Source organism: Corvus moneduloides, chromosome 2 (assembly GCF_009650955.1).
Source record: "Corvus moneduloides isolate bCorMon1 chromosome 2, bCorMon1.pri, whole genome shotgun sequence".
NCBI classification, from domain to species: domain Eukaryota; kingdom Metazoa; phylum Chordata; class Aves; order Passeriformes; family Corvidae; genus Corvus; species Corvus moneduloides.
Genome location: NC_045477.1, coordinates 118,347,760 through 118,364,384, shown reverse-complemented (window position 1 = coordinate 118,364,384; position 16,625 = coordinate 118,347,760). Strand labels below are relative to the sequence as shown.

General features: G+C 46.8%; 1 protein-coding gene across 1 annotated transcript in view; it reads right to left on the bottom strand.

The window, feature by feature from the left end:
• Window positions 1-509: 509 nt before the first annotated feature.
• HSF2BP (heat shock transcription factor 2 binding protein) overlaps window positions 510-16,625 on the bottom strand; it is a 58,817-nt gene continuing 42,701 nt past the window's right edge. The window contains exon 8 of the mRNA XM_032101018.1: window positions 510-739. Within this exon, the coding sequence (XP_031956909.1) occupies window positions 723-739 (17 nt within the window). The 3' untranslated portion in view covers window positions 510-722. The remainder of the gene's footprint in view (window positions 740-16,625) is intronic.

The following is a 16,625-nucleotide window of genomic DNA, read 5'->3' as shown; positions in this document are numbered from 1 at the left end:
AAGCCACAAACCCATGGCCCCGTGTCTGTGCAGCTCTACCCCATCACCCTGGCCTCGTGCCACCTTCAGGAGGACACAGAGCACCTGGTCTGCATGAGAGCTGCTTTAATGACATTAACCCCTCCAAAGCTGTGTTGTCTGGGGAATGAGATGCAGCAAAGGGATTCAAAGTAGCAGCTCAATGTCTTGTGCTGCGTGGTTGTAATGGATTTGGGTCAGCGCTAAGTGCCCTGAAAGTTGATTTATGATCTCATTGAACCATGGCCTCTGCTACTTGGGAAATTTGAATAACATTTCCAGAAGTACCTAAGTGCTCCTGATATATTTTACTGCCAAAATTCCATTTGTTTCATTTCCTCTTTTTCCTCCCACTTTCTCCCCTTATTCCCATTATTGTTTCAGGAGTAAAGAAATGTTGTCAGTGTCACAAATAGCTCTGAAATCATTTGCATACAGCTTTTTTGGTTGGGGTTTTTTTTTATTATTTTTTATCTCAGTCCTCCCAAGGCCTTCACACACACACACACCTCTTATCCTTATCTCTACAGTCACTATGGATGCATCAGGGATGGGCCTGGAAAATTTACATTTTGATAATTTTCAATGGGAAATAGATTTCCCTGTTTTGTTTTCTGCTTTTGCTTTTTTGCTCTGGCCACTGGAGTCCTGAGACCTTGTCCTCCTCCTCCTTCTTCTTGTTCTTCTCCTCCCCCAGCAGGGCTTTAATGGGAAAAGAGACCTAAATTTAAGGACATTTATGCAAATTAGAGGATATATATACAGTAGGAAAGCTGCTGACATGCTTCCATGGCATGGGCAACTGTCCTTGATAGGAAAAAAGAGATTCTGAACTAATGGGAGAGCTTTAGGGTTTGCACCTTCATTTTCTGATTATAGAGTTTAGGAGTGCTTGGGGATTTACATTAAAAATAAACATAGAGGGCCAAAATGCATGTCTGTGCATCTGGGAGAGATAGGGAATGTGGACACCCAGAACTTGTTTTCTCGTTGTGCCAAATCTTGATTTGGTTGAAGTGAATGGAAATATTTCCACAGGCTTCAGCCAGATGGTAATTTAGGTTTTCTTCTGGAAAAGGTTGTCCCTGTGGAAGGAGCACTATTGCACACTCAGGACTGACTGAGTCCTTTTTATAGCTGCTTCTTGTTTATAAGCAAAAGTACTTACATTAACATTGCAAAAACAAATAGTCTAATGTTATTGCATTTTAAGGGCACATTAACTTGACAGAGCAGCCAAGTTTGTTGACTAAAATGATTTACACAACTCTAAGGCCACTAAACAAGTATTTCTTAATGTCTCAGCAGCAGCTCAAGGGAGCAGAAGCTAAAAATGCCACAGCTCAACAAACAGTTCTGTCTTCTGCTGTTGATAAATACATCACGCTTCTTTGCAATTAGGACTTTCACAGTTGTTTTAAAGAAAAAAAAAAAAACAAACAACAAAAATCAACAAATAAGCTGTAATTAAATAAATAACATGAATGATTTCTAAGTGCATACTGTCCTCTTTCCCTCCTTCCATTTCCCTCATATTACTCCATCAAAACTGCCCAACAAATCATCTGCAGTTTGCCCAGGATTCCCTAATTACCTTCAAACTGGCTGCTGGCTGGCCAAGAGGCAACCCTTGGGGTGGCCTGGTCAACACAGCTGCCCTTTGCCTGGCAGGGACAGGTCACTCCAGGTGTCAGGAAACTCCTTTTACACAAGTTGATCATCCAAGGTTGCCTGAGGGACACAGAATGTCCTCCACCAGCAGATGTTTTGATGGGAGGTGAGCATGTTCACACCACACAGACAAGGTAAGCACCTCCCAGGGCCAGCCCTAAGACCAAGAGCCTACACAGGGCCATGGAGCCTTCTGTGGAATTCCAGTCAGAGAGGCACCCCCTGATCTGTCAAGCTGCAGTAGGAATAGGTCCCTGTCAAAGGTTGTCATCCATTAGAGCTCAGTCAGGATCTCTACCAGCTCCCCAGAGGGAAGTGTCCAGGTGCCTTGCCAAGGGAGCTGTACAAAGTGGAGATAGTTCCTTATCAAACCAGGCAAAGGACTGGTAAAGGGAGCAGAGATACTGAATTGAGGAAAACAGTGTTCTGGCAGACATCCAGTACCGAGCACGGTCAGGCAAGGGACTCATTAACAAGGCCATTACTTGGTTCCTTTTCATCTGGCAAAACTTCCATAAAAGATGCTCTTCAACCAAAAGCTTACTTGGTTTTTGGAACTGGATGATAAAATTCAAAGTCTTCTATCATACAGAGGTCAAGCAAGGTGACCTTAGAATCATAGGACCATCACAGAATGATAGAAGGGTTTGGGGTGGAAGGGACCTTAAAGATCACCCAGTTCCAACACCCCGCCACGGGCAGGGACACCTTCCACTATCTCAGGCTGCTCAGAGCCCTGTCCAAACTGGCCTTGAACACTTCCAAGGATGGAGTATCCACAACTTCCCTGGGCAACATGTTCCAGTTGTGAAGGATTTAAAAACATTGAAGACTACAAAATCAATAATTTAAAAGATTTGAAAAGCTTTTGTCTCTGCCAGAAGTGTTGGAGAGGGAGAATAGGAAAGTGTGCTCTGCAGCTGGACTCCAGGCAGGGAAAATATCAAGCAGCACTACACTGTGCTGTCTGTTTTGGTAATTTCTATGGCCATGGTTGCCAAACAACAGAGATCCTCACTGATGTGCTGACTTCCAGCAGGCCTGGTGCAGCATGAACACAGCCAAATTTCACAGCTCCAGAAAGAGATGAGAACCAGTAGTTTATGTCATCCAGTCACATAAAACATAAATATGTCCTAATGGAGGCATGCAAAGTACTTGCTTTACTTCCTCTCCTAAGCCAGCTGAGAATACGCTTTGCTGCTGCAGCAAAAGCGGCCAAACCGCTGAATGTCACGTTTCAGGCATACACCTTCCATCATGCACAGCCTGTCTGTTCCCTTGGTTTTCCTTATTTTCTCTGTTAGGTAGCAAGAAAGCTCCACTGTAAGGAGACAGACGTCTCACAGACCTGATTCTCACTCAGGCCCTGCCATGCATATCCATCACACACATCTCTCCTGCCATAAGAAGGTGGCTGGTCTTTTGCCTGCCATATGATCATTTGCCAGAAATCATTTTAAATAGAGAGGACAATGAGCCTATTACTTAGAAATGTTTTCTGATAATTATGTTCTGTCATCCTGAGCCAAAGTGATGTAACATCTCTGCTCAAGCAGTTCCTACACAGATGCTGCCCAAGCCCCGTTTTCCCTGTGAACACTTGGTGAACAGTGAAAGACAGAGAAGGAAAACACCACTTGGAGTCACACTATCAGTATTTCCATGATGCAGGAAGAAGGCCATGAGCTGAACTCTCTTTACATAAACACCAATAGGGGATAAGTCAGTACTCTTGAAATCGGGGTGTCACCTTATTTCAACATCAAACTAAAGCTTGATGTGAAAGTTCAGTCAGAGCTGAGTCTGGCTCCACAATTTATAGTATTTATCTAACTCAGGAGACAGCATGATAGTAAAATGTCTCAGTTGCCTCTTTAATCTGGATAGTTTATATCCAAAATTGCATTTAACAGTCGGAGGATGGGAAGGAGGGCAAGTCACAGTTTGGACCAGGTTTTATTGGTTGCACAGGGAACTGCCTCTGGGGAACTTCTTGGGGAACAAGACCCAGGGAGAGGCTCCAGAGCAGGGATGAACTCTGGCCTTGGAGTCCAGGGGAGAGGCAGGAGAGGAATAGGGAGGGAGAAACATGTGCATACAGAAGGGCAAAGGCACTTGGAATTTCCCAAAAAATATAGGCTACAGGGCAGGAGGCCCAGATGAGAAGGGCACAGACCAAGCTTGGCACAGGAGACAGCTCAACCCTGCTGCCCTGGGAGGAGACAGGAATTTATCCACAGGCAACACACTCTGCCTGCACTGCTGAGCTTCCCCCCTGCTCCCTCCCTCTGTGCCTGAGGACACTGCACATCTCCTCTGCAAGGGCTACAGCCCAAACCCCAGGAGCCAGGCTTCAAACTGTGGGAACACATTCCCCGCTGGGGGCTGTGAAATGGGATCCTGCCACTGCAGCTGGAGGGACTGATCCCTGCTTCCAGAGAGGCTGGTCAGGGGCCAGATGGGCATAGGGGTAACTCCCCCATGTGGTCAGTGACTGGCTACTGAGCCACACAGACTTCCTCATGTAAAGGTCGCTGTTATTTTAGGTTTATTAATAAAATTATCTTTGACTGGGCTGAAAGCCACTTCACTATGGAATGGTATCTGAATCCTCTTCAGTTTGGGGATGCAGGGGCAGCAAGCAAAATCTCAACAATTTGCAAAATTCCCCTCTGAGACACACAGCTGTGCACTTGTATTTTTAAATATCAATTTGCATGTTATCTGGAACGGAAACATACATTTACACACATATGTGTATAAAACTCAAGAGACTTTCTGAAGACATTGAAGTGCAGCAGAAAGTTGTCCCACGTCCCTTCAGGCAGGGCTCTGAAATGCCTCTCTTGGCCAGGTGGTATTCCCTGTCCTTCTTCGCTGATGTATGAGAAGGTGATGGAAGTTTATGCTTGCCCAAGAGCTGGACCCCTCGGGAATTTCCAAGGAATTTGTGCTGCCCTCCTCACACAGATTCAGCAGGGGATGGACCTGCCATGGGCAAGACTGGCGAGGCCGGGTGTCCCCAAGGCCGGAGTGCTGCCGTGTTAGGTACAAAAAAAGCCAGGCTGTCATCCAGAGGGTGCTGCAGCTGAAGCTTTTGGGTGCAGTATCAGGGCTGGCACATCCCAAACCAGCCACAGGTCCCAACACAGATGTGCTGTGGGTGGCACAGCCACAATGGTGTGCTTGGACCAAAACCACGTCCACCCACAGCTGCCGTGGTGAACACCTTGGCTCCCTGGGAGGCTGACAGGAGCTAACGAGGCCTGAGGCTCTGCCTTATCCCTTTGCTTGGCCTTGGTTATCCAGTGCCAAGATCTTCTCCAGGACACTGTGACAAATACCTTGTCTAATGGCTTCCCCTGAAAAGCCAGGATTTTCTGCGTCATCGCCAGACGCTCTCGGAGGCAGACCCGAGTGATTCAAGCAGCGAGCAAATGCCAGAAAGGGGATGATTTCACTGCATTATTGAACACATATTGGGCAGATAAGCCTAGCAACAGGGCCTCTGTCTGCAGGCTGACTCCCAACAATCAGCCTCTGCTGCAGCTCCCTGTCATTCAACCGCATGAATAAATAAATGAGATCCTATAGCTTTTCTGCAATAAGCAGAATATTAGCAGTGGCTCTCAAGATGACCTTTATCAAAGGAAGCAGCATTTATGTTGGAGAAATCGATCTAAAAATAAATGATTATCACTCATGTATACATAGAAATACCAAGGGCAAGATATGACTTTCTATAGTGTGAAATGACTCATTTTCCCCCTGAAGTTTCGGTGAGTGTAGAAGATCCTGCTAAGAGTGAATCACTGCAAATGGCCACTGGGTGATTGGCTGAGTTTGAACTAATCCCAGGGAGGAGAGCTGACGCAAGGGCCAGGGGCCTGGGACTTGGAATGCCTCAGCTATTTGCAGGGCAAGGACGGCAGACATTACACTCAGTTGTCACCAGCAAATCTCAGATTGCTCTGACAGGTGGCAGATTGCGAGACGTGAATGGCTACAGCTTCCAGGGCAACACTTCTGCTCATGGAAAGTGGGATGGGGCCAAGGGAATGGCCCATATTTCTTCTTTGTGTGTATACACGTGTCCACACTCTTGCATAAATAGCTGTAAAAAACAAGAGCACCTCTCCTACGGATCAGCCAACTAACTTGAACCCTCCTTTATACTTGCTAGCTCAACCCCTTGGTAAGAGTTCAAGCTTTCTGGGAGCGTAGCTGAATTTCCAGCCTCCAGAACAAGCCCCAAAACGTTCTGATGAGTTACTTTCAAACTTTGGCAGCACGAGGGAATTCAGCAATTCTGCAGATAATCATGGGCATGTGTGGAGCCCCTGCTCACTGGGCTCAAGCCACTCCTGGAACAACCAGTGACAGCAGTATGATGCTTAAAGGATTTTTTCTTTTCAGTTACCTCAGTGAGGTTTGTCCTCTGTGTCATTCCCAGGTATCCAGGTCAGCATGGATGCTGATCAGCACCCCAGGGAATGGCACAAGCCTCGCTGAGGAGGGGAGGCATTCCCTCTCTTCCTGCATGCAGCCAGTCTGGACAGCATATTACTTGTGACAGCACCAGGGGAAGAGCTTTCTCCTCTCTTCCCAGAGGCACAAATGGAAATTGAGGACGGCAGGACCGAGCAGGCATGGCTGCAGTGTGCTAAGCAGGCACACAGCAAATTCCTGACTCACTTAGGAGTGCCTCCCCCAGGGCACAGGCATTACACGCACAAATATCAGCTTCACACTGGAGATGTGTCCCGAGGAGGGAGGTGAAAGAGAAGCAAGCCACGACTTTCCAGATTAGTTCACAGCTTTTTGCAGCCTCCCTTTAAACTGTGATCAGAGCAGCCTGATTGCTGGGAAGGGAATGATCCCCAGAAAACTCTGGCTTCCAGAGGCACCCAGCAGCCTCCATAAGCAATGTAAGTGTACCTGTGCCTGTCAACAGCACATCCCAGCCACGCAACATCACACACGATAGAACGGGCTGAAACAGCAGTGTGTGGATGCCTTGGGATTGGCTTCACATGGAAACTCGTGCTCTACAATCTGCTATGGACAATTCCCATCTCACAGCCCAGCACCTGCCACGTGTGCAGGTTCCTTGCACTCCGTGAACTCAGTTGCTGAACGTGGGTCTCACAGAGGCTTTACACCTCGCTAAGAACCTGGCTGTCTTTCATTTCCCACTCCCAGAGCATGCAGTCAACACAGCTTGCCCTGTACTCCATAGGAAACTTTGTGAAAACTGGTAAAATTTTATTGTGGGTTACAATACAAAATAAAAACCAAACCAAACCAATTCAAGGAAAACCTGTTATGGAGAAGCATTTCCTCAGATGACAGAGCAGTCAAACAAAAGGTCTTTCAGAGAACAGAGAGAAACCTCTTTTGACTAACACAGTCTGCCAGAAAGAATGAAATCCTGGAAGGATTTTGAAAATGAGAGGGAAATGTGGATATTTCCACATCACAGAGATTTTTTCTGACTTTAGTATAACCAAAGCGGTTTAACTCCCCCTTTGAACTCTCACTTCTCCCTCCCTCCAAAGGCGGAGGGATGACAGGAACACCTGCAGTTCCTCCCATTCCTAAGGGGCACCAGCAACTCAAACACACGGGACAAGTAGGGATTTTAAGCACATGAATTATTTGCTAGAAACATTCATTTCCACTTGGCTAATTATCCTCAGACCTACTTGGATGACTATAAATCCGTTCATGATTATGAAACAAGAGAGGGATGCAGCTGTAGTTCATCCTGTATGCAAACCCTTTGCACAACCAGGATGGAGTCAGCCCTTGTCCCACTGCAAGAGCTGTGCAGCTGCACAGCCACAGCCAGCTGCTGCTAGGGCAGGGAAAAGGGTCGGGATCTCTTAGCCAGCCTCACACAGGACTGCAAGACACTCATTTTTTTGCTGCCATGAAGTTATTCAATTGCACTTGCCAGTCCCATGGCACCTGATGGCCAAAGCTACAAAGAAATGTCAAACTAACCATAGGAATCCTCCCAAATATTGATATATTTGCATTTTACCTACTTAAGGACAGCCTCAAAAAACCCATGCAAACTCCTCAAGTAAGTGGAGTCCTCAGTAGCTGGTAACTCACATGGTTTCCAATGAAATTAAGGTTTCTGGGTCCTTCTGGGACAAATTTAAACCACTCTGCTCTTAGCAATGCAGCTTATCTAGAGGGAAAGATAAAGTATAAAAAACCAGACAAGCTGGCTGCAAATCCCACTGCACCCCAGCTCTCTGTAATTTCAGAAAAACTGGGTGAGTGTTAACTACAAGTTTGCATTTTCCAACAGAGGACATTCAAAGGACAATTATATCAATGACTGAGAAGAGCTCATAAACCACACAGGTGAGATCTATAACCATTTGTAGGTGAGGCAGGAGACTTCCACATAACATTCATATTTAACACAGTCACGTTTCCCTTCGTATAACAGGTCATAGTTGAACCCTGAAGAACAGATTCTTGCATGAAGAATTTTGTTAAGTACATCCCATTTTCAGTGGCTGAGATTCTCCTTCGGAGAATAATTAAGTATGCAATATATGGTCTAAAACAGCCAGGAAAGAGATTGAAAATTCAGAAAATTGAAAGGAAATTATTTCAAACTGGAGTGCTCTGGAGACTAAGTTATAAATGCTTTTGAGAACCTGCATTTATTACTTGCAATAAATAACTTTTCTTCCAAACACGCCTTTGTGTGAGAGATTAGCAGTGCAAGTGGAGCATATTTCTGCTGTGCAGAAGTTACTTATTTTAGAATAATGGACGTCACAAATTGGCCCTGCATAGCAACACTCATTGGAAAAAGATCACAGCTCCACTTAACACAAAAGTGCAATCTTGAAGCCCATTGAAACTGAAGTCTCTTCACAGGGCAAACACTGAAGTAGCTCCTCATTTACGTAAAGCCGGACAATTGTTCCACTTCCATACACAAAAAATTGCTTAGATATCTGCTATGCATGGGGAAAGGCTCATTAATCACATTACAGCAAGTGAACATCCCAAGGTTAAATCCTACTGCTGTGGAGCACTTCAGTGGTTTATAAAAGTCATCTAAATGGGATTTATATCTGCAAATCTTCACACTGCGGTGAAGATTTGGAGCTTACCTTTAAACTCGAGGCACTTTTTTTTTTCCCTGTAAGAAAAGCACAGCTCTGAAAAACAAATCTAGATAAATAAGGTTTAATTCTTCACTACATTAAGCCTGTTTCACAGCTGTGTCACTGCAGTGAAAATCAGTGGAGTAGCACTGGTGAAAAAACCCCAACATAACGATGATGAGAACTAGCCCAGGCTCTTTTGAAGGCTGTTCATGCAGCCATTCCACTTGGGTTTTCTTCAAGTCCCTTTGGATAGCTGCTGTGTGGAAGGAGGATGTAGGAAAAGAAGGCTGTGAGATGGTAAACCTTTTTCCACCCTTGTTTGCTTGTTTTATGGCATTCCTATCTTGCTGCCTCTGCATCATAACTCTACTTTCCTTCAAGGAAAAGAAAACAATGAGACCTAGATTTATCCTCACTGAGCGAGCTGCCTTTCCTTACAGTTTTGGTTTTTTTCTCTGTGAGAAGCAATTACACCTGAATTTGTTCCAGTGCTGCTGACTGCCCAGGAGGATGGCTGGGAGCACGGGCTGGGAGCCAGAGTAGCTCCAAAGGGACCAAGGGGACAGTGCTGATTTACATCCACAGGAGAACTGTCTCGGGAGCTTTGCTGTCGGGCAGGTCATTTCACTTCTGGAGTCTCCACTGGCAGACACTTTAAGTTTCCCCTTAGAAATCACACAAAGCTTCTCAAAATCCCACAGACCACTTCAAAGTCACCTTGTAATCACCTGTGAACAAAAAGGGGCAGCTCCTCTGCTTGTCACTAGTCACATGTGTCCCTGCCAGTGCCCAGTGCCTCCCACCCATCCCACACCAGCTCTCACCCACACTGCTCCAGGATGTCCTGCATGGGGCCAGATCCACTCTGTCCCAGACCAAGACAGCTGATAAAGCACATGTGCTGGGCTTTCTCCTCATTCATCACACCAAAAGCTGTTCTTTTGTGGTTGGGATCCAGACACGAGAAGTCTGAGTTGCTGTTTAAATTTGCCACGGGCTCCCTGCATGAGATTAGGGAAGACAGTTGAGCCCTCTGGCTCTCAATTGCCTGTTCCCAATGCTGACAGCACAGCTTGTCCTCTCATCCACCCTCTCTCCAGTGCATCCACTTTTGGGGACACAGGGTTTTTTACATGGCCTCCCTGGTAGGACCTACCCCATCCCAATTCACTGTGTGAAGCTCCATTTGGAGCTTTAAAAGCAAAGGGGGGTTGCACCCCTCTGCCAACATTTGGTTTTCCAGAATTTGAGTATAATGAGGCCAAGTGGCAGGAGAGCTGAGTTTTGGGCTGCAGAGGAGGCTGGCACAAGGCAGTTGGCAGCAAGGAATTACCTGAGTCAGAGGAGCACCTGAGTGGAAGAAGGGGTGTGTATGAGCACAAACCTGCTTAAAGAGCGTGGGCCACTCCTGCAGCCATGGCTCCAGAGAGCTGAGAAGGGAAAGGAGATGGGATGACTGAGCATAATCTTGGGGAAGAGTCAAGACCCCTGAAGGGACAGAGCAGTGCAAACACCAGCTTGAAATTTTCACACCTCTCTGACTGAGCCAAGAAATGTTCTATCTGTGAAGCACTCTGCGTCACATGGCTGCAGTGCTCTTTCGCCCAGGACAGAGTGCTCTAAACCCAGATTTGCCACCTCCCCGACACATGGCCCCGCAGCTGAGGCTGTGCCCACGTTGGACACAGCCCTGGGAAGGGGTCCCTGCTCTGAGGCAGGGTCTCTGATCACATCCCCAGCAGGCACTGCCGCAGTTGTGATGTGCATGTGTGGCTGGCACAGCTCAATCACCCTTCGTCAGATTAACAACCTCTGCAAAGGCCACTTTGCAGCTGTCATGTCACCTGTCCCAGTCCTGGGTCAGACTCTTAATTTTAGCAGCCCCACATACCTTCAGGGCTACTTACAAGGTTAGAAACGGGGGATTTCCAAGTGAAAACTGTGGGTAGCCAGACCCACCCTGAGTTTTTTCATTCCAGAGGTGACACAGCTATAACTGGACCCTGGCAACGGGAAGACAGAGAGAGCTCCAGAAGGCAGCCAGGGGGCATGTGCTTGGGGTTTCTGATTTGGTCTCTCTTTGTCTGGAGGTAAAAGTGAAGTGCCAGGACTCCCAGGAAAACGACAAAGCACGAAGATGAACTGCAGGGATTCAGCCAGTGACAAGGTAATGAATGAGGTAGGGAGGAAACTCTGCCTGGAAGACTCTTCTGTTCATCTGCAGCTGGATGAATTATGCCTCCCAATAACCCACTGACAGCAGGGTGGGCTTGAGATTTTCTGCAGTGTCCAATGAAGTACAAGATTCAGCACTAATCTGTGGGGGTCATGGGGCCAGGTAGAAAGGAATGAGGTGAATAAATTACATATGAGAAATAAAACAAGGTGAAAAGTTAGCTTTGTCAGTGTTCAGAAGGCCAGAAGGAAACACAGGTAAGCACAGTTTAGCCACTTCTAATTCAGATATTTCCTTCCCTGGTGTATGAGGAAGCAGCCAGACAAGTGAATTTACCCAGCTCCTTCCATACCAGCTCCCACCAAGCTACACTGTATTATGAGTTGAACAGCCAGCTCCAGCACTGACCTTTAAAGCACCACACAATCCTTTCCAACCACTCTGTAAACAGAAGAGCCTTCTATCCTTAGAACAGGCGGATGGAGATGCCCAGACCATGTCCATAAAATGTATCAGACGTGCCCAGGTCTGTCCTCTGGCACCAAGGCCAGCCAGCATGAGATGCTTCCAGTCTACTGAACTTCCTTATTGGCCAAAATAAGGCAGTTTCATCTCAAATGTCTACCAAGAATGGTCTCCAGGCTCTGCTGGCTTCCAAGCCATGCCTGGGAAACATCTGAAGGACCACAGATGTGCTTTGGACAGTACAGATGACTCAGCCTTAATGTGTGGGACTGTGCCCTGGCATCATTTAATTAAGAAGCAGAGAAGTAGCTTGAGGTGCTGAAGTGCTGCAGCTCCAGCCAAAACCAGGGGACAGTTTCAGGCAGCCTCTGGCAGCCAACCCTTCCATGGCTGGAGCATCCCAGAGAACAAAGCAGCTTTCTAAAGATGTGTCAACATCACTGCCCCAGAGCATGTCTTGGATGTCTCTTATCTCCTACTAGAGAACGATGTGGGAGTGATCCTTCCCCACATCCCCATTGCACCCTGGTTCCCACACAGAGGAAATCTGAGTGCACAGGCTGAGTTAGACCCATGTCACTGCCTGTGGGAAATGCAGCTGCAGCTGCAGGGATCCAGAAGAACTGGGAAATATCCTCCTAAGAACCCTACCTCTCCTCACGCTCTCTGAAGAGCTCTACCTCACCCTGCCTTTTGCCCTGACTTTCTGGCCAGTCATCTATGGCTGGGTCATGGAATCAATGCTGATCTTAGCTGCACAGATGACAGCATGTCACTAATTAATGACAGCCATGTCAGCCTCCCAGCAGGGAGCTGCACACATGCCGTGCATTTTTAACATCAGTCAGTAAACAGTGGTGATGAAACATGATAAAAAATGCCAAATGTTTAACACTGATACGATGCCCAGACAGGTTTGAGTGCCTTTGGCAGACAAGGGAGAGGGTGAGCTCCTTTTCTTTGCCATCACAATAAGCCAGTGGCCTCACTAGAATCGTATCTGTAAGATCTCAGAACTAAGCAGGATGTCCTGTTCATAAATCAAATCCCAGCAGACCTCTCCCTCGACAGGCTTTTCCCTTCCTGGACTGCACTTTCTGGAAACCTAACATTTAAAATTCTAATCCTGCAAACATTTGTACGCATGTTTTCTTACCTAGAGGCCCCATCATTGCAGTCAGATCTATGCACAAATGTTGACCAGGAACAGATTTTGTAACATTACTTTTCAGTGCATTACCGATTTCTAAACAAGTATCTGTATTTTTCCACATGACCTCATAACTCTGGGGCAAAGAGAGAACTGTATACGCCCACTGAGTGACTTTACAATCAGTTGTCTCAGCTGCCTTGCCCTGTACCAGATTTGGGATGTGCCCTGTGGAGTACCTCAGATACAGCTCGGTTGCACTTCCCTCCCTATTATTTAAGCAATAATAGCTGATGGGGAGGGTATTTCCTGAGAGTCATCTGGAGAAAATGAGGTCTCTGCCTCAGGCCCATAATTCAGCAAGGAATGTACTGCCAGGATGTCAGTCCCACCCCGTCCCCCTATGCCGGGCCCACCACTGCTACAGCAAGCGGCTGCTTGGTTTGGGGTTTTCAGGTGCAACAAACACGTCAGACCTACATTTGTGTTTTCCTCAGCGAGCTACTTCTCAGGTTTCCAGAGTGACTGGTGATTTTGGAGGCACAGAAAGCTGCTCGACTTCCAGAGGGAAATTTTGCCCTGAAGAGTCAATGAATCACGGCATGTCAGGCTGCAGAAGGGGACATGCAGGCAGTGTACAATAGACAGGATACACAGTCCATGCAGGATTGCTCTCATGTGCTGTGTGTTGATCGCTGTGGTCTCCACAGGACACACAGGAGGATCTGTGAGCAGCAGGGGCTGCACGCAGCACTTGAAAAATCTCTGCGTTATATGGGAGCAAATTTACCAGTCCAGCTACACATTTGGAGCGACTGTTCTGAGCCATAAACTGCCACCCATAAGCTGAGTTTCCGGCTACACTGAATTCCCAGAAAGCTGCACAGCAATCAGAGCTCACAGAGGAATCTGAGCAACTGTTTTATACCAGCATTTCTTCCACTGATGTGTTGTTCTTTGCTTTTCACAGAATCCTTTCTTGTCTAAAATTGTTATGACAGCAGGACTTACTCTTCTCAGCAGTTACATACAAATGTATTTTCACATGCCTATACATATGTAGGTATATATTTTCTATTTTCTTTCTTTCTTTCTTTCTTAACAGAGAAATTAAATTTTTAAAAAGCCACAGGGATTTTAAAAACCTTGGATTCAAATCTGGAAAAACGGCAGTGGAGGATAAGCTGGGGAAGCTGGGGAGCATTTTGTTAGCTTTATTCATGTGAACTGTGAGAAAGAGAAAATATTTTTTCAGGTCTGTACCTGTAGGACTACAAATGATGCAGCACAGCTCTGGCAGCCTGCAGAGCTCATTGGCACAGGACAGTAACCTGTTCTCAGGCTGGGTAGGATTGATGTGGAATATTTGGAGCTATGGGATATTCTCTAAAATCACTGCTTGCCGCTGCAAATTAAACTCTTCTCCTGACTTTACCAGAGAGCTGCTGCCACCAGCAGAGCTTTCAGCTGCAAAGGTTCCTGTGGATACAAGGGCACCAGCACTAACAGGCCGTGGTTACACAATACAAGGCCATCAGCAGCAATTCTGGTTCAGACAATTGACACTGCCCTCCCTTCTTGTCCCCTGTGCCATCCCCTCACACCACCAAGCACCGCTGTCTGTGGGGCCACGTTTGGAAGTGGCTTAGGGAATGGATCCAGCAGAAAAGCAAGTAGGGAAATTGCACAGAATACCCACAGCAAAGAATCCCTGCGGTTTGATGTAGCTCAGGTGTGTTGGCAGCACTGGCCAAAAGCAGGTGGGCAGCACAAGAGGAGGCAGGTGAGCCACAGGTGAGAAGCTGAGGGCATCCACCACTGGCTGTGCTGCCAAAGACGCCACAGTGCAAAAGCACAGCCTGGCTGAGCTCCCCTGGCCCACCATGAACAGGGAAGCTGAACTTGGTGCCTCTCCTGAATGCCCTTTTGGCCTAAAACCACCAGTGTCCCAGGGATTTCCCGAGCCAGCTGCAATGTCCATAACCCTTCTGGTGATGCTCAGTGGATTTCTCTCCACAAACTTGTCTAAGCTCCTCCTGGATCCACACAAACTTCCTCAGCATCTACAGCACCCCCTTAAAGGAGAGAGCTGCTCCATCACCAAGTCATGGGATGGGAACAGGCAGTGGTGTGGCAGAGGTGGGCCCAGGCAGGGAACAGAGACTCCTGTGCCTCCTGGCAGGACTCCACAAGGCCCTGCTGAGGGCTGTGTGGCACAGACCAGGGGCAGGCTGGCCCCTCGCACTGGGCATGATGGTGGGGGTTGCTGTGGGGCAGGAGAGACACCACAGTGCCTTCTCCTGGCAGAGTGTGAGGCAGTGGCCAAGGAATGTTTGTCAAAAGCCAAGGGGCCAGCTCATGCTCCAGAGCAAACAACAGGGCTCAGGAACAAGTGCTCTATTGCCCTCCTCTTCATAAGAAAAGTACCTATTCCCCAGACTTTCAGCATTTTCCCTGAGAGCCTCCAGTGGTGTTCACTGCTGGAGACAGGACTGGCTCATGGGTTGTGATTCCACCTGATAGAGCTGTGCCTGTCTGCACAGTCCCACCACATGGAAACAACCTACCTGTGGAAGAACTGCTCTTGCTGTTGCCTCAGTGCTGATCAACTGCACATTTTGGGTGGGAATGTCTGTGTTGCTGCTGAGGTGAGTTAGGGCAGTGTCGTTCAGCATCCAGAAGGTTTTGACTTCTTGCGCTTGCCACTTGAACAGCAAATCCTGGCATTTCACACTTCCTCTGAACAAAACTTCAAGCCTTTTGCAGAAGCTGAATTTTCAAAGAGGCCGAATCCCCTGCCATGATGAAACCAACAGCATTTCTATATTCACTTCAGTTCGTGTCTCTTTATTTGAAATTGCATCTACACCCTAGAGTGGCTGAAACTCTGGATGTACAAATCAATTGAAACTGAGTCACTGGGCTTGATAAAAGCAAACAGACGTCATCATAACGGGAGTGAAGCCCTGCTTCAAGCCTCAACCACCCTGATGAGTTGCAAGATTAATTAGAGGAATGTATGAAACTGAAATGAATAAAGCAACCATTAAACATGTTGCTAATATTTAAAGAAACTTGGCCAAAAAAAGAAAAACTAGCTAGTGGACTCATGTTTACATTGTAAAATGTAAATTTACAGTGTTAACTTACTCCAGAATGAACAAACAAATATTTTAAGCAGGCAAGAAAAATGTACATACTTTCAGCAAACACTGACATCTTCTAACACTGGGGAAATTCTTGCCATGCTTAACCCAAGTGTGACACAATGCCTTGTAATAATTATCCATTACTGAAGCTTATCTGGGCTTGCTGATAGCCTGGTGTTCCTGTAGCACATAAAGCAGTGCATATTTCACCCCATTTATCTTGGACACCACTGTATTTAATCCCTAGGAAGCCAAGTGTATAAACCAAGAAACACTTGGGTGTTTCGAATTACTCACTTGGGGCTATAGTCAGTCTTTGTAGAGCTAGCAAATACATCAACTCAGATGCCTAAAGCAGGGCAGGGTGAGTATTTACTAAATATCCATCTCAAGAGCTGAGGGTTTGGTCCCTCTCTTCGAGTCTCACCAACAGGAAAGTCACTGTAAGTGACTTCCCACAGATACTCCAAAAATTACCCAGAAAAAAGTCACGGTTTCTTTTAAATCATTAAATCTGTGATGTCTCACAGGCAGATGCTCCTGCACTGCTGGGAAGTGGATCCTGTGCTGAGAATGGGAGAGAGGAAGGGTAGATGGTGACAGAGAGGACAAAGCCTCTATCCAGGGAATCATAACACAATACAAACAGTAGTTATTGATGGTACAGGCTTGATTCAGTTGATACAAGTTTCACCTCTTTCTGCCTTTTTTTCTTCAGAGAGCATTTACATCGGGTTACATCAGTGGGTCTGTCTTTTATACTGATGTGGAGAAGGGATAACACTTCCCACTCACCACAATTCCTTTTATTGGGAATAGCAGTTAGAACGTACTATTTATCCTCCGAACAA